Consider the following 25710-nt stretch of genomic DNA (forward strand, 5'->3'; position numbering starts at 1 on the left):
CATTTGTATTTTATATTCACTTTGCAGATATTTTACTCCCGGTGCTTCGGTTGCCCTACGAAGATGCGCATAGTACTCTTTTAAGGAAAATTGCTTTCACCCTTTCTATCTCTTTTAGGCCCTTTTTTTAAGGAAAGTCCTTATTATTTCAATGCCGTAGATCACGATTGGCGTAATTTTTCGACTGAAAAGTTTCAAGGCTGTTTAGATCGATAGTTGACTATGTCGTTCATTGCTATTATTGCTGGCACAGTTTGCTCTACATATTTCATAAGCTACCATTGAGCAGGGTATATCTTACGCTTTATCCCCACAACTATGTTCTCTCGTTCCTTGATTGGTTGCGAACTGGGTGTCCAAATACTTCCTCTGTATAGTTCCCAAGTCATTAATTAATTTTACATGCCAGTAAACATCTAAACACATTAAACGACTGAGATCAATGGAATAGTAAACCGTTTCTAAAATCTATGGTGTCATTTGAAAATGAATTATTACACTAACGCAGGATTTTATAAGCCCACAAATCACATAGGAGAATTCCCTATAAATCAGTTGGACGTTCAAACATAAGCAGTAGTATCTGAATGTTGGCAACCATTCAGCATTTAATAAGAAATAGCTTGAATAGGTTTTGGCATGTTTTCAGTGCTTCGTGCAGTGAGTGATATCTACATCATGATCACGTATTCCTGCTCCAAGCGCTCTTCGAGTTGACAGTTATATGTGCAAGAGACACTATCGATTGTATGTTCTTTATTACTTCAACACGTTATTAGACATGTTACTGGAATATCAATCCTTAAGCAACGACGTACTTTGTCTGTTGTTTTCGCACTCATATCCGCTAAATTAATTTATGGCGGGTACGAACAGGTAGTCAAAAACAAATTCATACACCACCACTAGCACCACAACACCAAAAAAAATACCAAGAAAATTAAAATAAATGTCGTACATGAGAATGAAACATCATTTTCGAGGAGCGCCACTTTTTCAAGGACAAATTGTTTTTCTCCGCCGGGCATATGAAGGAGAGTCAGTTATGTAAAATAACTTTTCTCCGTTATTCTATAGGATGAAAAATAGACAAAATTCCTAGAGTATGATAGTACTATCCAAACCCCTTCCCCCCCCCACACACACACGAACGTAAGAATAGCATTACTGCTGCAATTACTGTACTACAGGGCCTCTCAAAGGCCAAAAATCTCACGCGTGCAAACAGCGACGCAAAGTTCCTGTGCACAGTGCATCGGTTTCACTCGGCTCGGCTTGGACCAATGCATCTTCTCTGGGCTACTCAGCAAAGCTCGGCTCAACTCGGCTTGGATTTGGAGCGCTACGGAGCAAGTGAGGAAGCGGGAGACAGGGGGAGCGAGCGAGACAGGCGGAGGAAAGAGAGAGACAGCGCTATTGCTCCAAATCGAGGAGTAGGGGTCTGCACTCTGGGCAACCAAGCGAAGTCGTCTTTTGCACCGTGCACAGTCAATGCACCAGGCGCATGCACCCTCAGAGGCCCTGCTGTACTAAAACAAACCCAAGTTAGTTTCTGGAAAGGTGGGGCATAGCTAATCGGATCCACTGATTGATCATCGTCGTCTTTTTTAAATTCTGGTCAGTGCATTGGAATTATTTTTAACCTTCAGTGTTAGTTGTATCCGCTGATTATTTTAAATTCACATCCATCCATTCTTCATCATCACCATGTTTTGAATTCTAGTCGGTGGATGGGTTTTGGAATTTTAAATTGTCATTACATTTCGTCTCATTTCCTACCTAGGGAGCGATGACCTCGCTGTCAGGCCCCTTTAAACAACAAGCATCATAATTATCATGTCATCTAATAACACCGCGTTTTGAAGAACCGATTTTTTTTTTGACAAGCACATGAAGGTGCGTCTGTTATGCCGAATAAATTCATAGATTATCTCCAATATTTTACTAGACGAGAAGCAGATTGATGTTCCGGTACTGTCCGTACCTTGAGTCTGGCTGTACTGTCCTCACTCTCACACACAGACAGGCAGAGAGGAGCGAGAGAGATTGTGTATAATGGAAGGAGCACGGTGCGGTGCGGGGCGATGGAGAGTGAAGTGGCGGAGTGGTGGGATGGACGATGGCAATGGTTGATGCTCTCCAACCAGCTAGAATAAATACCACTCCAGTCTCCCCCCTCAACACCACTCCAGTGCTATATTGTAATAATGATTTGGAACGAGAAAGGGATGGGACATGGAGACAGCTGTTATTTGGATCCCTCACTGCGACTAATACAATTGTGCTCTAATTGTATTGCGCGGATGGAGAGAATATTGGATAAACGCGGCCAGAAATATTTCGTTTAGAGGTTGGCATGCTTGTCAGGATTAGCATTACAATGGGGATTGCCAAATTTAGCGTCAGTGAAAGAGACTGGGGGTTAACGCAGAGTGATCGAAGGCCGCAACCACATTCGCATAAAGTGAATAAATTTTGTGAAGACAGTTCACACTTTCTTTAACCCTTTCAGGCCTGAATTGTTCCCACCACAGATGGAGAAACTCAAGGTATTCCAAAGAAATATAGTCACACTTTCGATGGCGAAAATGCTGTTTTGTTAGGAAAGATACAAGTTTATTGGTGGAAATGAAATATATCAAATAACACATTTACATGAGACAAATTAAACAAGTCCAGGAAAGAAATGGTTACTAAACTACCACCACAGCGTGGCCCCATTTGAAATGTATTAGAAAGTGTTAATAATGAAGTTCGTTTTTGAAACCAGATAAGTAATTTGATATAAAACACGCTGTAATCCATTTTGAGTTTTTTAAATTAAAATGAGTGCTTTTATTGTGGACTAATGATGACAATATTGTGTGTGATATACATTTTTTAAATCTGCTTTAACTGCAATTCTATCCATTTTTCATTAAAATATGGTATTATTGATCAGTCTCTCAAATTATGTTTTAACTATTTCTTCTTGTATCGATCGAGTTGGCCGTGCGGTTAGGGCCGCGTAGCTGTGAGCTTGCATTCGGGAGATAGTGGGTTCGAAGCCCATTGTCGGCAGCCCTGGAGATGGTTTTCCGTGGTTTCCCATTTTCATACGAGGAAGATACTGGGGCTGTAGGTTAAGGCCACGACCGCTTCCGTCCCACTCGTAGGCCTTTATGAACCTTTATGGACCCCCTGATCCGAAGGCCTCAACGTTGAATATTCAGCCAAGTTGTCAGACAGATTTTAACTACTAGGGTACATTAATTCCATATCATCTAGAGCTGATGACTTTGAATTAAAAACAATCCTTGTCAACGTTATCCTGTACGGCATGGAACTGTGTGATCCTCTTCGATTCTACTAGATGACTCGACACCTTCCTAGAAGTTTCTGAACTACAATTTAATCTCGATATCTAGATTCGTTAATTAATTCCAGTTAGAGATGATTAGAAATTTTGTTAAGGTTAGCGTTGCCTTTTTGTGTAACACTGGTATGTCACGTGCTCCTGAATTAATTACATCTTGCACAGTATTTTACTGTATACAGCACTGGGCAGCTATAGCTTGACACAAAGCTTTGAATTCGGGAGGCGGTGGGGTGGTTGCACCGTCCGCTCTCCAGAGAATGGTTTCCCGCATTTTCCCATTCTCCTCAGTAAGGCGATTATCGGGACAGTACACAGCAGTATAAACACGCACAGTACTCCACTCAGTACACCAACAACGCTCCAACGCGACGATACTCCGACACTAACTCACAACACATTCGAGGCTCAAACACATGTACTCCTCATTTCACGGCGGCCATGTATTTATATCTCGGGTGATGAAGTACTAGAATCTTCGAGATACTACTGCAGAGGGAATATTCTCGTTTCGACTTCTAGGAGGTTTGCGGAGAAACCAGGCTAAAACACGTCATCGGGCTGGCTGAGAGGTCCTGCCTAGCTTAATCATCCCTTCCAGAAGTGGGCTTCCAGAGGACTGGCAGCTTTTTTTTAATAATTTGATGTACATCGCAACGACACAAATAGGTCTTATGGCGGCGATGGTAAAGCCCCAGGATTTGCCTGGTGTGAAAATGGGAAACCACGGGTTTCGATCCCACTACCTTTCGAATGCAATGGATGTGTTAGTGCGACATTAAATAAGTACCAAAGAAAGGAAAATCCTATGTAAAAATGATACAAAATCTGCCGTCTGCTAAATGAAATGAAAAGTCACTCAAACAGGAGAATAAATTAACTTAGATAAACAAATAAAGGCAGAGAAGAAATTTGGCTCTCCATAAACATCCGTTTATGACCAGTCACCTTCCAGAACAAGGCTTCAGTTGGCTCATTGCGTGTGAATCATATTCTCCTGTAATTTCTCCCCAGGAGAACCGGTAAAGCATCTTGTGGCGCCAGCTTTTGTTTATCTAAATTAAACCGTGAAGAAAGGAAAGGGAAAATTGGTTTTCGACAAATCCTAATGCTGTAAATTAAGTGAAGGTCTGTCTCGGTATTAACTTCCTACGTAATTTCGCGTAATAACATAGCCAGAGGTATTAAGTAAGCACTAGTATCATCATAACCTGTAATACATCAGTGCAGGGCAATGTTTTCATTACCATTAATAATATCCTTTATTACAAGACAGGTACAAATGAGAGACTTACAGCACGTCTTATTTTCTTTATTTACCGTTCTCGTACAAGAGAAAGTGAATGATAAAGGTGAATAAAGCAAGGGCCCCGTAACTATGGTGTGCTGGTGATAGCTGCGTTAACTGTGTTATCCCTTCCTTGCCACATCATATTATTAATCTTCTTTCTCTGCCGCCTGTACACGGCTTTTGATAGGGTAGATCATAGGAGACTACTGACAAAAATGAGGGGAATTGATCAAATAATACCACATCCTGTAATGATGAAGGTAGGGGTTCCGCAAGGAACTATCATTGGACCTTTGTTTTATTACATATATATTATTAGACATTTGTTTTGTTACATATGTAATGATATAAGTGAAGATCTGATCTGAGATGACCAAAATAAGAATCAATAGCCGCATTCGATAATTTTGATTAGACCAACCTATTTGAGATTATGAAGGTGATTGGGATCAGATACAGAGAAAGAAGAATTATCTACGATCTGTCATAGTTACGTCGTTAGATATTAAAAAATAAAATTGATCATAATGTGAAATATATGGGTAGAAGGTTTTGTGTTGACGCCATTTTGACATGAACATGTCTTATGGCTGCGGGTCATCCGAAATTTTGTGTAAGATGACGCGACAAAATGTGTGATAGAAGTAACGCCATATTAGTCGTTACCGCAGGCCTTGGTCGCCGAAGTACTGCGGCTACCAGTTCTTTTGGCGTAGAGTCGTACATCTCTTTGGTATAATGCCGAGTTTGATTTACTGAAAGACATATTCACGATCATGAGCTTTTTGCAAAGGGGAACGTTCCTTTTCTTTATACCAAAGCTCGTAAGGAATAGATTGGACACAGGAAAAGCCTTAGAATAGGAAAGAATATGGTCAAACCTCATCGAGGTACAGGATTAAACTCTTGGTTGGTACATCCCTGCATACTTCTCTGATACAATTTAGCGATTTATTCTCTGGAATCGGACAATTCGTAGATGTAGTTATATCGCCGAAGATTTCACAAAACTAGCCATATTGTAATATGTGATGTACAGGTAGAAGGTTTTTGTTGATGCCATTTGTTACCAAAAATCGTTTTATTTAAAAAAGGAATTTGTATTTCCAGAAAGAAATGCGTCTTTTATACGAAAAAATGTAAATGTTGGGAAATAAGATGTACGTGAAGAAACACTTGTTTTTGAATAAAACTAGGTTATATGAATGCTACGCCCACCTTACAACATCTATTTCAAGTGTGCAAAACATGAAAACTAATAATCAACAAAAATCAGCGGGTTTAAACATACCATTTTGATTTGAAATCTCTCTTAGTGCGCACTAAAGAATTAAGCAGCAACAGATAAGGAACTGCACACGAAATGCACTAGAAGACGTTGGTTGCTGATCGATATGAAAGTAATCTACGATTTGCAACTTCCAACGTGTCCTTTGTATCATAGTCTGGTGTTGAAAGCAATTTAAAATCCCCGTAAGCGAGTTAGCACTCGTTCACAAAAAAATAGTCGTTCACAAAAGCCTTGTACTGTTACTGAATTACCTGTACCAACTCCACCTAGACCAAGTAACGTCATTACTTTTTTTTGCAGTTTCATCAGAACCTGTTTCCTTTTGCGTGATAATTCCTCTGTGACAATGACTATGGAATTCTTAATATTATTAACTAATTAATAATTTGCTTATTTATTTTCCTTTAAGGCGTTTTTAATTAACTTCTCCTCCTTATCAGAACCTCGGTCATATTTTTATTGTTTTATTTTTCTTACATCACGAGCCATAACTGCTTTGATTAAATTTTCTCATGTCTTACTTTTTTGGCCATCGAAAGTATGTTTGTCCTTGTTTAGCTCTGAATGGAGTTACAGTAATGTTTATATTTTTTTTAACCACGAAGCAGCTTCACAGAGTTATTTTATTGCTTCGTTAATTAACGTGTCTCTCGTAAGAAGCACGGGAATATTTCGAATCAATTCCCTGCTCGAATGTTTGCATTTTTCATCATGTCGGCATTCTTTTTATTTCCGCTTTCTCTGACAAGTTTAATATCGCTCCTTCGTTGTAGCGACACGACACGATAATATGAAAGAAGCTGTAGATATTACGTGATAGCGGTATATATCCCCCGTCCCTCCACGCTTTGACGTCACTCTTCTGTTTCCATGGCCTGCTGTAAAGGAAAAGAAAAGCTGTAGGAGATTACCTCGGATAAACATTTGACGAAAGAATTCTTGATGTCATCGGAAAGCATGGGGCTTTGCAGAGGGTTTAGTATGCGATTTTCTCTCTCAAGATTTTGTAGCACGTGCGTTAGCTTATGTAGCAGTCTTAGTAACAAATGGACAAGTTTGAACAGAACAAAACTGACAACTTAGAAAATCTGGAGTACTGACGAGACTTAGAATCGGAATTTCTGCGTTCTCAGACACCAGGGCTGTTTGACGAGAACATCTCCGCTCTATCTGTATACAGTAATATTGTTGTCATAAGAACTTGGACCTGAAATGCTCTGGGCCGATGGCAGGACTATACCGGGAGGTACAGCTCAACCCCGTGCATTTAAATGAAGCGTCTTGAAGAACGCTATCTATCACATAGAAATTAAAAACAGGTAGTGCAATAAGTTGGGACATTGATCAACAGATGTCACTACTAAAGTGATAGAGTAATGTGTTATTTTAAGGTTTCCTAAACTGACTGGATTTTTCTTTTTTTGTGTGTGTGTATATCAAAGTTTACAACAGTACAAACCCGGTTAACCGAATACTTCTTGGGACAACCTAAGATAACAACACATGTACGTACTATAGTTTATTTGTTGCTTTAAAGGGAAAAAAAAGTAATTCCGAGGCATTTCAGATAACACATAGAAGGTTAACAGGGCTTTTACTGTATTTAGACGAGCTATACGGTTAAACGCCGGCCCCGTGGTGTAGGGGTAGCGTGTCTGTCTCTTACCCGGAGGCCCCGGGTTCGATTCCCGGCCAGGTCAGGGATTTTTACTTGGACCTGAGGGCTGGTTCGAGGTCCACTTAGCCTACGTGATTAGAATTGAGGACCTATCTGACGGTGAGATAGCGGCCCCGGTCTAGAATGCCAAGAATAACGACCGAGAGGATTCGTCGTGCTGACCATACGACACCTCGTAATCTGCAGGCCTTCGGGCTGAGCAGCGGTTGCTTGGTAGGCCAAGGCCCTTCAAGGGCTGTAGTGCCATGGGGTTTTAGTTTGGTTTTTTATACGGTTAAACAATGCGTAAGTATGGCTGCCGTATCGCAGAGTCACTGTCTAAAGCCGATATTTAAACGCTGCCGAGAACACCGTTTAATCTCAGATTTTAGGAGTGAATGATAATCACAGGTTATGTACAATGAAACATATACTTTGTATTATCATGTTCAGATAATTCCTGAGAGGTTGTTCGCTGAGAAATCGCAGCAATTCATTTGAAATGTGTGGGAGAGTACAGATAAAAATAAGATTGTAATATTTCCGGAATTCATCCTGTGTAAATCGTGCTGCTCTTCTTTCGATTTTCCTGTTCTTGTATCAAGTAACCCTGCTGAGAAGTCCCATACTCCATTACTGATGCACCCTCTCCCGTTCATCGTTACTACATTACAAGACCTACTTTAATTGTTCGTGTTCTTATGATTAATGTATTTTCTTGTACTTCTCCTTTGTCAAGGCCCATTTTGACAAGGTAGTCAGCGTATATTAGCCATTTACGGTATTCTTCATCCATTTCCTGTTCCCTCGCCGTCTTACTAATAAACCGTGTGTAAGCCTTCTGTGTGTACATCTGTTATAGTTATTCATTGAATTGCTTATACTGACCAGGACCCTTGTATAAGCGTTGTATAGCAGCGAGTAGCGGAAAAAGAAACGAGTAAACAGCTTATTTTCGTGGTATTTATTGTCTACAGTAATATAATCGTGGTGAAATATTCGACTTATCCATTTAACATTGAACATGCATTGAAAGAATGGACGATAACGTTGATAATCTTCACGATATTTTAAACATAGAAGACATACACCATTCAGAAGTTTGGAGGCTAGACATCTTCGTAAAGTAAAACACTTTGAATAACTATAAAAGAAATGATGGTTGGGCGTATTTTTGTGTAATAATGTGTTACTGCTTAATAGACTTTTGATATTGCGAGTTTATTATACATTATCTTCCCCTACAAAGATCTTTCTCAAATTTGAGTAGGGCCTGCCTATAAAATGGGACATATTCCTCGAGATAAAAAATGGCATAACTTGAAAACCGTATGTAATATGATTTCCATACTTTGTAGTTGAATACGCATAAATATGATGTATAAATGCCTAATAGAAACTTTTTTGATCAAAGCTTTCATTTAGCTACAAAACAGGTTTTCCTTTCTCCTTAAAAGTAAGGATTTTGGAATGTGTACCCTTTTCAACTCGCCGATTCAATTACAATTGCTTACGTTTTCCGTACTATCCCAGTTAGGAGCTATTGATCTTTTCTTACGCCTTTCCATTTCTTTTTTTTGGCGTTCATTACACAAACAAGCTGAAGAAATGTTGATATCAGTATAAGCCAATTTCCAGCTGTCTCACTTAGTGTTGCCACTGCCTTTTCGATATGCCGTGCTACTGTGCGACTTTCCGGTACGTTTTGCTCGTAGATAACCAGCAGAAGCGATCATAAAGGCGGTGAACGTGCGAAATACGAGTGTATACGTGCTGTGTAATAATACAATGCGTATACCTTGTTTATTAGTAAGAAAAATGTTTATTCACTGTATAACTAAACAAGTGTTAAACAACTGTATAAGGACTTTTTATTAGTAAGACGGTCAGTATATAAATATAATAAGCTTGGACCCGAAATGATTATTATTCGGAGTTTCAACTGTGTATTTCGTTACAATAGCGAGTTAACCTGTTTGTATCTTTCCTCTGTTTCAGTTGGTGAGAAATTCAAAATGGTGCAGTTGTAGAACTTTAGAAGAAGATGGCAGTTCCTCCCCTGTGGCTCGCCGTAGCGGCCGTGTGGCTAACTATCGCGCTAGATGTCGCTACCGGGCGACGTTTCCACGACGACATCATGCGAGATGACCTGTTCGCTCAGCAGATGAGAGGACGTTTCAGTACTCCTGGAGACTTCACCTCCCCGCGACGTAAGATCAAGAAACACCCTCCACCTCCACCAATCAAGGAGAGGAAGCCTAATATTATCCTCATCCTCACTGACGATCAGGATGTCGAGCTGGGTGAGTCTATCACAAAAACTGTATTACTTATGTTTTTTTAAGTTTCTCACGTATTCCCTTGTAACACACACGGTTACAGTGCTACGAACTCGAGATAGTGCATGTCTCTTCCTCGATCATATTGTGAGCCGAATGGATGATGATAGGTTACTAGGAGAATAGTCGACGAGGTTATGGAGGGTAAGGCTGACATGCCATCCTGTAAATAAGGTAATGATAGTATTGATAGAACGCAATATTTAATGAAGTAACAAGTACATTTTCATTACATTCCTTAAATGCAGTCATCATCATCATCATCATCTGTTTACCCTCCAGGGTCGGTTTTTCCCTCGGACTGAGCGAGGGATCCCACCTCTACCGCCTCAAGGGCAGTGTCCTGGAGCTTCAGACTCTTGGTCGGGGGATACAACTGGGGAGTATGACAAGTACCTCGCCCAGGCGGCCTCACCTGCTGTGCTGAACAGGGGCCTTGTGGAAGGATGGGAAGATTGGAAGGGATAGGCAACAATGAGGGAAGGAAGCGGCCGTGGCCTTAAGTTAGGTACCATCCCGGCATTCGCCTGGAGGTGAAGTGGGAAACCACGGAAAACCACTTCGAGGATGGCTGAGGTGGGAATCGAACCCGCCTCTACTCAGTTGACCTCCCGAGGCTGAGTGGTCCCCGTTCCAGCCTTCGTACCACTTTTCAAATTTCGTGGCAGAGCCGGGAATCGAACCCGGACCTCCGGGGGTGGCAGCTAATCACGCTAACCACTACACCACAGAGGCGGCAAATGCAGTCACCCGCAAAATTTATTACCTTTCGCCAAATGTCAGGAAGCCGTTGGGGACCGTTTGTAATGCGTTCTCTGCTGATGACAGCGAAGGAGCACCCGACTAACAAGGGGGCATTCCCTACTCGTCACCACCGATTTCGCTCAAATTTATAGAACATGCAAGGCTTGGCTAGAAATGAAAGTACCCAAAGTGGGAACTCCAGATGGCCAAGCGTATAGAAAATAAAAATAAAAATAAAAGTGTTGACGTGGCTCTCGCACTGTATAAGCCACTTACGTTAGTGCGCACGCCGAGCAGTAGTTGGCGAAGCGGTAAGAGCTTGGACTAGTAGTTCGATTGTCGTGGGTTCGACTCCCCGTGGGGAGACTGCTATTTTCTCAATTTTTATATTATTCATTTATTTTCATTTATTTTATTTTATTTATTTATTTATTTATTTTTTTATTTATTTATTTATTTATTTATTTATTTATATGCAAAAGGCATATAGGACATTATTTTTTAATGAGCGCATAATTGTAGAAAATTTGGAGTTGCGAACTTTGCCGACCTGTCATCATCATCATCTGTTTACCCTCCAGGGTCGGCTTTTCCCTCGGACTTAGCGAGGGATCCCACCTCTACCGCCTTAAGGGCAGTGTCCTGGAGCTCCAGACTCTTGGTCGGGGGATACAACTGGGGGGTGTGACCAGTACCTCGCCCAGGCGGCCTCACCTGCTATGTTGAACAGGGGCCTTGTGGAGGGATGGGAAGATTGGAAGGGATAGACAAGGAAGAGGGAAGGAAGCGGCCGTCGCCTTAAGTTAGGTACCATCCCGGCATTCGCCTGGAGGAGAAGTGGGAAACCACGGAAAACCACTGCCAGGATGGCTGAGGTGGGAATCGAACCCACCTCTACTCAGTTGACCTCACGAGGCTGAGTGGTCCCCGTTCCAGCCTTCGTACCACTTTTCAAATTTCGTGGCAGAGCCGGGAATCGAACCCGGACCTCCGGGGGTGGCAGCTAATCACGCTAACCACTACACCACAGAGGCGGCAAATGCAGTCACCCGCAAAATTTATTACCTTTCGCCAAATGTCAGGAAGCCGTTGGGGACCGTTTGTAACGCGCTCTCTGATGATGACAGCGAAGGACCACCCGACTAACAAGGGGGCATACCCTACTCGTCACCACCGATTTCGCTCAAATTTATAGAACATGCAGGGCTTGGCTAGAAATGAAAGTACCCAAAGTGGGAACTCCAGATGGCCAAGCGTATAGAAAATAAAAATAAAAATATACATGTTGACGTGAGTCTCGCACTGTATAAGCCACTTACGTTACTGCACACATCGAGCAGTAGTTGGCGTAGCGGTAAGAGCTCGGACAGGTAATTCGATGGTCGTGGGTTCGACTCCCCGTGGGGAGACTGCTATTTTCTCAATTTTTATATTATTTCATTTATTTTCATTTATTTATTTATTTATTTATTTATTTATTTATTTATTTATTTTATATGCAAAAGGCATATAGGACGTTATTTTTTAATGTGCGCATAATTGTAGAAAATTTGGAGTTGCGAACTTTCCCGACGTGTTCAAACAGAAATTCTTTTTTTTTTTTTTCTTTCCTTTATTGGCTATCTCCCCTCCTTGAGGAATGCGCCATAAACATGAATAGTCATTTCGCTGTAAGACTCGTTTTCACCTCCTGGCGGCTGTACACAAACAATAGATTCTTGGTGCAGGTAGAAAAAAGTCTGACAATGAAATCCCAATTTTTTACCTTTTCTATGCCTCTTGCGTATAAATAAATAAAATTCACCTCTTTACTTAATTGAAAAATGAATAATATAAAATTTGACAGGAAAAAAGACAGTCTTCACACGGGGAGTCGAACTCACGACCATCGATTTACAAGCCCCAGCTCTTACCACTACGCCAACACCTCCTCGGCGTGCGCACTACGTAAGTGGCTTATACGGTGCGAGAGCCCCGTCAACATTTTTATTTTTATTTTCTATACGATTGGCCATCTGGAGTTCTCACTTTGCGTACTTTTATTTCTAGCCAAGCCCTGCATGTTCTATAAATATGAGCGAAATCGGTCGTGACGAGTAGGGAATGTCCCCTTGTAAGTGGAGCAAATCGGCGGCCTCAGAGGGGTTCCTTCAACTACGGAAACAGGTCGAAGTCACAAGGACCCATGTCTGGTGAGTACGGAGGATGTTCCAAGATCTCCCAATGCCACAATTCTAATAATAGATTGACATTTTTTGCGGCATGACAACGCGCGTTGTTATAAAACACGATAGGGCGGTCGTCCCGCAATAAGCGTGCGCTTTTGCGCCGCATAGCCGAACGCACGTCACTCCAGAAATCGGCAAAACTTAGTCACTATAGACGGTTTGTCCCTCACACACAGCATGCGTAAGATTAACACCCTCGTAGTCTTACGCCATAATCAGCGTAAGCTTTACCCGACTGGATTCCTGTCGAAATTTTTGTGGACTTGGCGAACCTGGGGGGACGCCATTCATTCGATGGACGCTGCCAAAATGCGTCTCTTTCGTTGCGGTATCTGTCCAGGTTGATGCGGCCCAGTGCATGGTGGTGCCATTTCTATACGTCGGGGAGTTGATGTGGAACCAAGCGGGACGGAATTTTCCACATGTTAAGACATTTCGTCAGAATGTGTCACACCGGTTGATGTTTCGTCAAACCATTCATTCCAGCCTTCAATTAAGACTAATGATTATGCTACCTTTTCACGGTCAAAATACTGCAGGCCCGACCTTAAATTCATCTCAAAAGGACATGGTTTTTGATAAATAGGTGGACATTAATTTTGCCTAGTTCCTCTGCTCAAATTGACGCTCTATAAACTCCAGCCAGCCACTACCGATAATTCCTGGTCAATCCATTGATGGTTACAGAAACGAGGCCACTGACGATGTCAATCTGATCTCGAGGAATGGACGGCTGCAAAGCCGCAGCCTCATTCTTACCCGCACGAAACACCTCGACTCAAATGAACACTCTTCACTTCAACGCCACACATCGACAACAGCGGCACCTGACCGCTCACATATCCTACTTGCGCATGCCCGATCTCTTTTATTTGCAACTCTCGTACACATCTGGAAAACTTGAGTTACTGAGATGATTGTTCCCTGTGTGTTTTGTGGGTAGTTTTCTACGATTTTTCGTAGTGAAACACGAGATATTAGTAGTATTTTGTTTGGCGTATGCTACAGAAAAATGCTGACTTAAAACATAGCCGAAATCTTTCATTTCCTTGGAGTAGGTAACGTAGCTGCTAGAACAGGGCTTTCCAAATGGTGGCCCGCTAAAGTTTTTTTGAAAACATATTTAAAGAAATATGAATAAAATTTAGAATGTTTTCATAGCTCGTTCAAAAAAAGTTTAATATTATTTCCTGTCTTTATGTATTTACTTGATCTAAAGGTACTTTAACCCTTTCAGACCTGAAAGAAAACTGGTGGTGTGAATTATTGTTTGTGCGTCAAAAACTGACTAAAATGCTCTTAAATACATATATTTTTAGTTTATTCTACAAAATAAAAATTAACATCTGAGAAAAAGCACCCACACAATTGTGCGTGTCAGGACTTAATTCACTACTTACAAAAAAATAAAAAATAAATTCAGCTCACTACATGTGAATATACACATGTACATGATCAAATGTTATATTTTAGAGTGTGGAGCAACATATTTAAAACAATTAAAATCTTACACATTACATTTCTCACGTAGAGTAAGAGTTCTGCTTTCACAGTCCTTTTGCTGGCAGCACTCAGCACTCTTGCATGCATTGCCTGTAGGGAAACCTGGCCCACACACTTGTGCGTATCAACATTCAAAACCTCATGGTATTACATACGATGTTGTAAGTTCACAATTTACGTTTGCTAAACAGTTTACACACTTCATTGATTATATTTTGATATTCAGTAGAGCTTCTAGATTAATAGGAATGCAATAAATAAATACTTATTTTAGGCATTACTGCTTCCCGCCATCTTGCCGATGAACTGTATATTTAAGCTCTTCTTCCTGCCCCATGGTGGTCAAGCGCTAAATAAAAACAACTGAAGTACGTGCTGCGTGTCCCGCACAAGCACTGCAGTCTGGTCTAGCGCCAAGAAAACGTCAAATAAGCTCAGACATAAGTAACACACGAACCCGCACAATTGTGCATACACGGTCTGAAAGGGATAAAGAAATGAACTGTTGTAACCATGGCAACGTCAGCTCCAAGATTCCACAGCAGCGAGATTATCTACAATATATCATAAAAACCTAACATGATACAGACTTAAAAAGGGGTATCTAGGATCACCTTTAAAAATAAAAGAACACAAATTTTGTTTTCAGAAAATCCACTTAAGGATTGATTTGGTGGGGGGGGGGGGGTAGGAGGTGAAAAGAAGTGAGGAAAGATTTGAATTATTTATAAGAGAATACATATATCTCAAACTGAAGATGTCACAGACGTTAAAATTGGCACTTGGAATCACCCTGCAAAATAAATGAACACAAGTTTTTTGGAAAATCCACTTAAGGGGGTTAAATAATTTAAAAAAGCAGGTGAATTTTTAAAACGAATTTCTTCTTCTTCTACCGCTTTTCCCACACCTGTGGGGTCGCGACTGCGAACTGTGTCGCACATGTGGATTTGCCCCTGTTTTATGGCTGGATGCCCTTCCTGGCGCCAACCCTATGTCTAGGGATATAATTTCTATTGCGTGTTCCTGTTGTGATTCGTAAGGTAGCGTGTTGAGTGATTATGAAGAGGAGAGTGTTTGGGACAAAAACAAATGACCTGTCTCCGAGCGAGAAGAATTAATCAAACGCGATTTAGTTCCCCGACTCAGCCCGAAATCGAACCCGGAACCCTGTGAACCGAAGGCCTCAACGCTGACCACTCAGCCAACGAGTGGGGCAGTTTTTAAAATGAGTATATCTACAGTATATCTCATAAACTAAAATGTTACAGACTTGAAAATTGGTATTTGGAATCTTGTTTAGAAATAAAGACTTAAGAGGACTGTTTCTCACATGTCGCGTGTTCCACATTTAGCTCTGCCAGTAGCCTGGTCATCTTAGCCCCAAAAGGCAATGCCACAAAAGTGTTTCACGAAGTGTTTCTGGGGTAAATGAAATCCAATTTTTCGGCGAATTTTTATACTTTAGGGATTTTCAGATAATTTCTTAGTGCAGTACCGAGGGAAAATTAATTTTTACCAACTTACGAAATCATCACGAGCGAAGCCGTGGGTAACAGCTTATTATTATTATTATTATTATTATTATTATTATTATTATTATTATTATTATTATTATTATTATTATTATTATTATTATTATTATGTCCGACTCGTTGGCTGAACGGTCAGCGTACTGGCCTTCGGTTCAGAGGGTCCCGGGTTCGATTCCCTGGCGGGTCAGGGATTTTAACCTTAATTGGTTAATTCCAATGGCACGGGGGCTGGGTGTATGTGTTGTATTAATCATCATTTCATCCTCATCATGACGCGCAGGTCGCCTACGGGAGTCAAATAGAAAGACCTGCACCTGGCGAGCCGAACCCGTTCTGGGATATCCCGGCACTAAAAGCCATACGACATTTCATTTCATTATTATTATTATTATTATTATTATTGTTACGAAGTTATCCGTGGAATGCAGAGGTGAAAGAAGGTGCGGGCTGGAATCGGTCTAACTACAAGTCCGAAAGATGAATTAAAATTGTCATATAGACTTTCAAAATTCAACGAGTAACTAATCAACAATAAGTCAAAATCAGGTACAACGAATCACAAGTTTTAGGAGATCATTACAAGAACTGGGCTTCGAGCCCCAAGTTTATAATTCCTGAGCTCTCAGCTCACAACCACAAATTACCAAAGGGCAGAAAACCCCTAATTCAAGGAGCACTTGCTCCGAACTTTTAACCTCAAGCCTCCCAGAGGCACGTTTCAAACACAAGAAAGAGCTGAGCCGCTCTCAATTTTTCAAGCCTATTAAAGGCAATACCAGACTATTACACAAATTACCATCATGGCAGCACTTACATCAAATGAAACGGCGCTATCTCGTACCCAACCTACTGGGCCATAGTGGAAAAGAACAGATTAATTAAATGGCCCAAAACACAAAGATGAATGGAGGCGTTGCTTGCACTCCTACATGAAACCTTCTAAAACCTAAGGGGCACTAACAGGGGCTATTCCCAAACTAGAGAGGTGACTCGTATAAAAAATATTAACACATTAAGAAGAGAAGAAATTCGGTTATGAAAACGTAGTCACCTGAAATCAAAATGAAGGGGAGCTCGAGAGGGTAAAGCACTCTCTATCCCCGATTTACAGTTAAAGTAATAAGAAAGTTTTTACATAAGCCGGCACTATGTTACATTTTTAGACAGGTAGGTTATATTGAAAAGGTTTCGGACCTTCCCCGAGGGTTAAACTGCTGAGCTAGCAAGAAATAAAGAAGTTAAAAGGCCATTACCTTTGTTGAAGAGCTGCTGCCCGAAGGAAGAGGCGCTACCCGCCCCCTGCTATACTTCCATACACTAAGCTAGATGTTGTTGAAGTGGCCGAGAGCCAGGAAAATCAGCAGTTTTTATACTCTCGGGGAAGATTCGAGACCTTTCATGAATAATTAAGACACACCCACAGGCGTTTATTGGCTAACAAAAATTTACACATCAAAATTTGGGGAAGAAAGACACAATTGGCTGAAAATTAATGACAGAAATTATTGATTGGCTAAGTTCAAAACTGGCGGAAAGAAAAGATTTATATTGCCAACCCACAAATGAAAGAACAAAATTTAGTTATAGGAAAACTTATGAGTATAAAATATCTTCAAGAAAAGTTCCATCACTTCGCACCAGGGTGCATGATCATAGTTTTTGGTAGAGACATCTGTGAGAGAATGTCCACACTTCTTGATAATTAGTAAACAAAAACAATTCCAAATTAACACAGTGACATCTTCTGATAAACGGTTGACTTAATTCAGTTTTAAAGTTCAGAGTTTCAGCTGTAGAGGGGTACTTTAAGGCGGAAAATTCAAATGTGCGGTGTACCAACCGGTACAATTATTATTATTATTATTATTATTATTATTATTATTATTATTATTATTATTATTATTATTATTATTATTATTATTATTATTATTATTATTATTATTATTATTATTATTATTATTCAGGGCTGCCGACAGTGGGGTTCGAACCTACTATCTCCCGAATACTGGATACTGGCCGCACTTAAGCGACTGCAGCTATCAAGCTCGGTTTATTCTTCTTCTTATTATTATTATTATTTCCTAGTTGCTTTACATCGCACCGACACAGATAGGTCTCTTGGCGACGATAGGATAGGAAAAGCCTAGGAGTTGGAAGGAAGCGGCCGTGGCCTTTAGGTACGGTCCCAGCATTTGCCTGGTGTGAAAACGGGAAACCACGGTAAACCTTCGTCAGGGCTGCCGACAGTGGGATTTGAACTTAGTATCTCCCGGATGCACGCTCACAGCCGCGCGGCCCTAACCGCACGACCAACTCGCCCGGTCAAATCTTTCTTGACTTCATGAATCGAGGTGCTTGTTGACTTCTTGTTCTAAAAATATAAGATCTATTTGGTTAACCTGTTGTCATCCATTCTATATAAATATCCTAAAAATATCAATCACCTCTTCCGCATTGTATGTGTTACGTTTTCTATATTATTATTATTATTATTATTATTATTATTATTATTATTATTATTATTATTATTCATCGGCTAGTTATACAGTGTGTCAATTACGTTTTCACTCTTTTCCACAGGTTCTCTGAACTTCATGCCGCGGACTCTGCGCTTGCTGCGGGACGGCGGCGCCGAGTTCCGTCACGCCTACGTCACGACGCCCATGTGCTGTCCGTCTCGGAGCTCGCTGCTCACCGGCATGTACGTCCACAACCACCACGTATACACCAACAACGATAACTGCTCGTCCCCTCAGTGGCAGGCAACCCACGAGACACGCTCGTTCGCCACGTACTTGAGCAATGCTGGTTACCGCACAGGTGAGTGTCGCTGCTATCAACACTTCTTACACTTCCAATGTATTTTAAGGTAATAATTCCTTATCCTTACTCTTTACGGTCTACAATACTTTCGCACTCCATTCTTGAGAAACAGTCACTTGTGACCTTGCTGCATTCTGTGCATTATAACGTAGTAAATCTCGGATTATTAGGTCGTAATGCAAACTAATTTAGTTAGTAGGAAGTGTCGTGCAACCCGTTCTTCTACAATGTAGTAAGAGTAACATAAATTCTAGGAGGTCTATATGCCGTGCCCCTAACATCTATGCAAACCTCATAGCATAACCGTTTTACAGGGTACCCCGGTAGTGTATCCTTTTTACTCGCTTAGGTAAGTTTGCGTTCTAATCTATCAGTACTTAAACATCCGGACTCTATTAATGAGTAGATGCCGTAATAGGTTAGAATGCAAACTAGTTATGTGTCTTCTAGGTCACTCTTCCCTAATGTAGCGAGAGTAACATAAATTCTAAGGGTTCGGATAAGCCTTACCCCTAGTGTTCATGCAAACCTCATAACATAACGGATGTTCTGGCTAGGTAATTTGGGATAAGGGCATTTGTCCACAAAAGTACAGGCTGGCAAAGACTGAATAAATAGTGAATGAGGGAAGTTATCAAAGGTACATTTTGTCATGCATATAACTAGTAAAGGGTCTTTAATTCACACAATACGGATATGCTTACTATCAAGAACTTCACTGGCTAAAATCTGATAAAAGTATCACATACAAACCAAACCAAATCCCATGGTGCAACAACCCCGAAAGACCTTGGCCTACCAAGCGATCACTGCTCAGCCCGAAGGTCTGCAGATTAGGAGGAATCGTTATTCTTGGCTCTCTAGACCGGGGCCACTGTCTCACCGGCAGATAGCTCCTCAATTGTAATCACGTAGGCTGAGTGCACCTCGAACCAGCCCTCAGATGCAGGTAAAAATCCCTTACCTGACCGGGAATCGAACCCAGACCTCCGTCAGGCACGCTACCCTTACACTGCAGGGCCGGTAAATATCACATACTAGTCATAGAGTCCTTAATAACAACTCGCCTCAGTACATTTCCTCTAAATTTCACATTCTCTCATTTCATAACTGCAATACTCTCGTTGGATCTACCCTTGCGATTCCTCTTCACCATTCATCTGCGTACAATTCTTTTACTGTGCAATTGTTTTGTTTGTGAGCAACATTATTTCATATTGGCTAATTTACAATACAATATAATATTTTAATTCCTTTATAAATGTGAGTGAGATTGACAGCGTGTGTGTTAGCATAATTCGAGCCTAACGGTCGGCAGCCCTGAAGATGGTTTACTGTGGTTTCCCCTTATTCACACCAGGCAAATGCTTGGTCTGTACCTTAATTAATTCCACGGCAGCTTCCTTCTCACTCCTGCGGCTTTTGTATGCCATCGTCGCCATAAGACGTATCTGTGTCGGTGCGACGTAAAACAACTTTTAGAGAAAAAGCTATGTTTCTTACAAAAGAATTAGTTGATAACTAGGGCCTGGATGTTTATGCAGTAATAGGTTAGAATGCAAACTTTCTGAAGCGAGTAACAAGTAGAGTCTACCTGCACGACGGTAATGTTGTGAGGATTGCATTAACATTAGGGAGTTCTAATGGGCCGAACCCCTAATGTTTATGCAATTCTCACAACATTACCGTCGTGCGGATAGACTCTACGCATTACTCGCTTCAGTAAGTTTGCATTCTAACCTATTACTGCATAAACATCCGGGCCCTATTGATAACAATGATTTCTTTTCCGCGTGAATCAACGCGTCTATATTTTGACCACAGGAATATGAGAAACCGTGCATTTGGGAGAAAAAGTAGACATGTGCCTTTTCTAAAAGACCGGTTTATTTGTTACTGGCTTCAGTAAGTATACATTCTGACCTTCATTCATTCATTCATATCCTAAAGGCAAGGCCTTGTCGCTGCAACCACATTTGTCTCTCATCTGCTGAGCGTTTCAGATCAACATATTGTTTCAAATTCAGCCTGTCCATCACGGAATCCAGATACTTCTTCCTCGGTCTTCCTCTTCCCATCTTACCCAGAACTTTTCCTTCCATCAGAGTCGTGAGGGATGTGTTATGTCGAAGTGTGTGGCCAAGGAATTTGGTTTTCCTCTTTTCTACAGTGTTGATCAATTCCCTTGTTTCGTTTATTTCCTAAAGGACCCTATTGTTTGATTTTCTCTGTCCAACTAATTTTCAGCATCCTCCTTCATATCCACATTTCCATTGCTTCCAGGCGTTTTATATCCTGTTTTGCTAAGAGCAATGTTTCGCAACCATACAACAAAACACCCCACACAAACATTTTGGCTAATTCTTTCCTAATTTTAATGTTAATGTTCCTACTTGTCAAAAGCTGTTTCTTGTTACTGAAGGCTTGTTTATCTAGAGCAATCCTCCTCCTGATTTCTGTGGTGCACCTGTTGTCCTGAGTGACAATGCTTCCCAAGTAGCAAAATTGACTTACTTGTTGTACTTTCTCATCGCCTACCTTAATGTTTATTGGTATTTCCTCAGTTGATTTCTTGACAACTAATACTTTTGTTTTCGAGGTGTTCAGTTTCAATTTTTATTCTTGTAGTGTTGATGTTAAAACTCGTAGCATTTTACTTATTTCCCTCTCTGAATCTGCAATTAATGCAATGTCATCGGCAAACCTTATACAGTGGATTTGTTGTCCTATTACTAGCTAAAAACCCGGGTAGTGTTGATAAGCCATTGAACGAGTGCGTTTCACGCAACAAAGTGCTCATTCCTGTTGCTCGCCGGAGCGTGTCCCGTGATCACATCGGGTCTTGTCATTTCCATGTAAAGAGCTCCCCCATACATCACAGAGGAATGTTTTGCATGGAAGAACCTTATTATTCAACTCGGAGAACCAAGGCAGCCGGTGTCCACGAATACAAAAGTAAACATTATGCTGATAGTTTTGTTGTACGCAGAATTTGGGAATTCCTCGGTTCAGCCAACAGCACGTCTACCTTGAGATAAAAGTGAGGAATGTCTGAGACATGCTTGAATTATTAGAATGAGGTGTTGAGGAGCTTCGCGTGACTCTTGATATATCGTGACCATAGCAGCGGGACCTGCAGTTTTAAGTGAAATCCAAAACTAATAAAATCCAGCTTTTTATTTCAAACTTCAAATTTCATTGCTGGGAACAGACAAAGCGGCCGGAACTGGTCACGATGGAATTTAACTACCACGCCGCCAGGGTGTTGTGTTTCGGTTCTTACAAAGTTATATTGCCAAGAAATGGAACGAGGGAAAGTGCATATGATATCACTGAGAATTTTTCCCAAAAACTAATATAAGGCACCCTAATACAGATTTGAAACTGCAATATCTATACGCGAGCGAATGCCTAGTATTTAAAAAGATAACCTTGAAATTCTGATCCTAGAGCACCGAATTAAGGAGGACAAGCCCACGTACGTGACATTCATAGATCTAGAAATAGCATTTGATAATTTATTTGAGATTCTGAAGGTGATCAGAATCATATACCGAGAAAGGAGAATTATCTACGATCTGTATCAAAATCAGTCAGCAGTGAGAATATTCAAGGGACCTGAAAAAGAAACAGGAAATCAGAAAGGAGTGAGGCAAGGCTGCAGTTTGTTCCCCGTCATTTTGAATGTGTTGTATAGAACGGGGCGGTAAAGGAAATCGAAGAGGAATTTGGAAAGGGAATCACAATCCAAGGAAAGGAAATGAATCCTCTGAGATTTGTCTATGATAATGTTATCTTATGTGAGTCTACAGAAAATCTGAAGAAATTGCTCAATGATATGGACAGAATTTCGGGGAAGGAGTAAAGAATAAAAATAAATAGGTCCAAAACAAAAGTAATGCAGTGAAAGTTAGGTGATACAGGAAATATTAGATTAGGAAATGAAGTCTTAAAGGAACTAGATGAATATTGTTACCCAGGTAGTAAAAAAGCAAGCGATGGCAGAAGTAAGGAGGACATAAATTGCAGACAAACAGAAGCAAGGCAAGCCTTTCTTAAGAACAGAAATGTTCTCACTTCGAACACTGATACAGGAATTAGAAATACGTTTTTGAAGACTTTCGTTTGGTGCGTGGCACTGTATAGAAGTGGACGACAAGTGGGTCAGAAGGAGAATAGAATCTTTTGAAATGTGGTGTTAGAGAAGAATGCTGAAGGTGAGGTGGATAGATCGCATCACGAATGAAAAGATACTGAACTGAATCGGTGAAAGGAGAAAGAGTTGGCGAAATTTGATCAGAAGAAGAGATAGACACATCTTAAGAGACCGAGGACGTGTTCAGTTGGTTTTTGAGGGAAGTGTGGGTGTTAAGAATGGTAGGAGTATACCAAGGCATTAATACGAGAAGCAAATGTAGTAGTTATGTAGAAATGTAAAGATACGAACTGCATCAAAGCAGCTATTTGTTCTCTCGTATCTGATTCCCATCACCTTCAGAATCTCAAAAAACTTGGTCCAGTGAACATTATCGAATACTTCTGGTATCACCGAGAAATAAGGTCCATGACGTTAGTACGGTTGTGAAGCATGAGCGACTACACCAACAACTGAAGAGAGAATTTGTGCCGTCGAGAGCAAACTACTTAGGAAGATCTATGGGCCATTTCGAACACCGTGGAAGGAAGATGGGAATGAAGACCGAAAGGGGATCTGTATCAACGGTTTGGAAACTCAGGTATTGATAGGATGAACGGCAGGAGGAGACTACAGTGGTTCGCTCATGTCATCAGGGCAGACGGTTCGAATACTTCACTGTCAATCAGATTGAAAGTGGCCAAGAGGACGCGTGGAAATATCGCGTGATGACAGCTTTGCAATAGATGGAACCGAGGGCCACAGGAGAAGTTATGAGCAAATATAATCATCTCACTGTTGCTGCCACTTTGTTACTTCTATGTATGTGTTTTCCTTTGTCTCCTGCTCTCAGTCTTGATGTCCTGTGAACAGACACAGATGATGATGATGATGATGATTAGACCTCGTATTTTTAGTCTGTGAAAGGTTAGAATGTAAACTAATTTGGTTAGTAGGGAGTACATTCCAGGCGCTCTTCCATAATGCGGCGAGAGTAACATAAATTCAACGGGTTCTGATAAACCGTACGCCTTAAGTTTATGCAAATCTCATATCGTAACACTTGTGCAAGTTACAGTATAGTTGTTATTCGCTTCAGGAAGTTTCCACTCCCACCTACGTAGGCAAGTCAATAAGTATCTGGAATTTCGTTCTAATTGTCTTTAGGTTGGCTCTATGGCGTTGTACTCACCAGCTGCTAGATGGCACCGTTGTCTAAGTCTGTGGTAGGTTTCAGCTTGCGCTGTTGCGACATAAAGATGGCCGCGCCACTCTCTGTTTCCACCAAGGGAGAACAGCCTTCCGTAATCCGTCTTTTTTGTCTGCGGGTGTACCAGGAGGGGAAGACTTTCATCTCAATACGGGGACAGTGTTTTGACACAGCGAAGTGTTTACCAGTGGACTGAAGAGTTCAAAAGGGGTCACACGAGCGTGAAAGATGAAGAAAGATCCAGGCATCCATCTGCAGGCGTAACTGATACCAATATTGAACAAGTGTGTGATATGCAGACGAGTGACTGTTCTATGAATTTCCGCTCCTGGTACACTCTCAGGCTACGAAAATCGGATTACGGAACGCTTTTTTTCCTTGGTGCAAACAGACTGGCGTGGCCATATTTACGTCGGAGCAGCGCAAGCTGTACAGATCTGATAACGCTGAAACCTACCACAGACGTAGACAACGGTGCCATCTATCAGCTGGTGAGCACAACGCCATAGAGCCAACCTAAAGATTATGAGAACAAAAATGCAGATACTTATTGACTTTCCCTCGTATTTCTGGGTAAAACATCCGGGCTTTGATGATGTCAGTCATCGGCGGTGGTGGATTATATCTGTAAGCTGAAAAGCCGCATGAGTTTTGGACCTGGTCGATCAGGAAGACAATAAAGAAGAATATCAAAATGAGAGAATACCGTGAAGGGAAGCCCAGTCGACGAATGATGGGTAGCGGGGCTGGTGTAGTTAAAATGTACTCTCGTAAGCGGCGACTAAAAGGGGCGACCAAGGGATGATGCAATTAGATCCATGTGACTACTTGTGATTAATAGTACTATGCGCATTATTACAGGAACAATCAGGTCTACTCCCACCATCTGGCTGCCTGTCCTAAGTAACATACCACCCCCTAACCTGCGAAGGAAAGTAGCTTTGATCAGAGAATACAACAAGATCCTAGCAAACCCTGGACTACCGGTACACTCTGACATCTCAGACCTCAAAATCAAACGACTTCGTTCGAGACATCCACCTCTTGCAGCCGAGATCAATCACATCGGGTTGAACATCACCGATTCCTGGAGGGAAGAATGGATGCAAAATGCTCCAGCTACATGCCTGGAAATGCCATGCATCGATGAGACAGTTCCAGGGTTTGATCAACCTCGCAAGGTATGGTCAATGCTCAACCGACTCAGGACGGGACACGGAAGATGTGGGGATTCACTTTTTAAATGGCGAATGCTCTCCTCGCCGCTATGCGACTGTGGTGCACCGCGACACATCAGGGAGGAATGCAGCATCAGAGCATATGGAGGGCCATATGAAGACTTCTTGATGGCAACCCCAAAATGTATTGAGTACATACAAGATCTAGATACAGTATTTGTTTGTAGTTTTGTTCACTGGTTATTGTTGTTCATTTGTAATAATGTACTTGTATGCCATACGCTAAATAAATAAATAAATGGGAAACACCACGGGTCTGGTCGATTGCCTGTGGTTAGTACCATCGTGTGTATCCCACCAAGCCGGGGGAGGTCGGGCGTGGAGTAATGTCCATGCGAGAAAAGGCGCCGTACGCTGGGCC

The 25710-nt window shown here is 41.3% G+C and overlaps 1 protein-coding gene across 1 annotated transcript in view; it reads left to right on the forward strand.

Moving 5' to 3' along the window:
• Sulf1 (Extracellular sulfatase Sulf1) overlaps positions 1-25710 on the forward strand; it is a 478228-nt gene that overhangs the window by 258640 nt on the left and 193878 nt on the right. Inside the window, exons 4-5 of the mRNA XM_067158244.2 lie at positions 9593-9897; positions 18524-18763. Of these exons, the coding sequence (XP_067014345.2) occupies positions 9639-9897; positions 18524-18763 (499 nt within the window). The 5' untranslated portion in view covers positions 9593-9638. The remainder of the gene's footprint in view (positions 1-9592; positions 9898-18523; positions 18764-25710) is intronic.

Source organism: Anabrus simplex, chromosome 14 (assembly GCF_040414725.1).
Source record: "Anabrus simplex isolate iqAnaSimp1 chromosome 14, ASM4041472v1, whole genome shotgun sequence".
Lineage (NCBI taxonomy): Eukaryota > Metazoa > Arthropoda > Insecta > Orthoptera > Tettigoniidae > Anabrus > Anabrus simplex.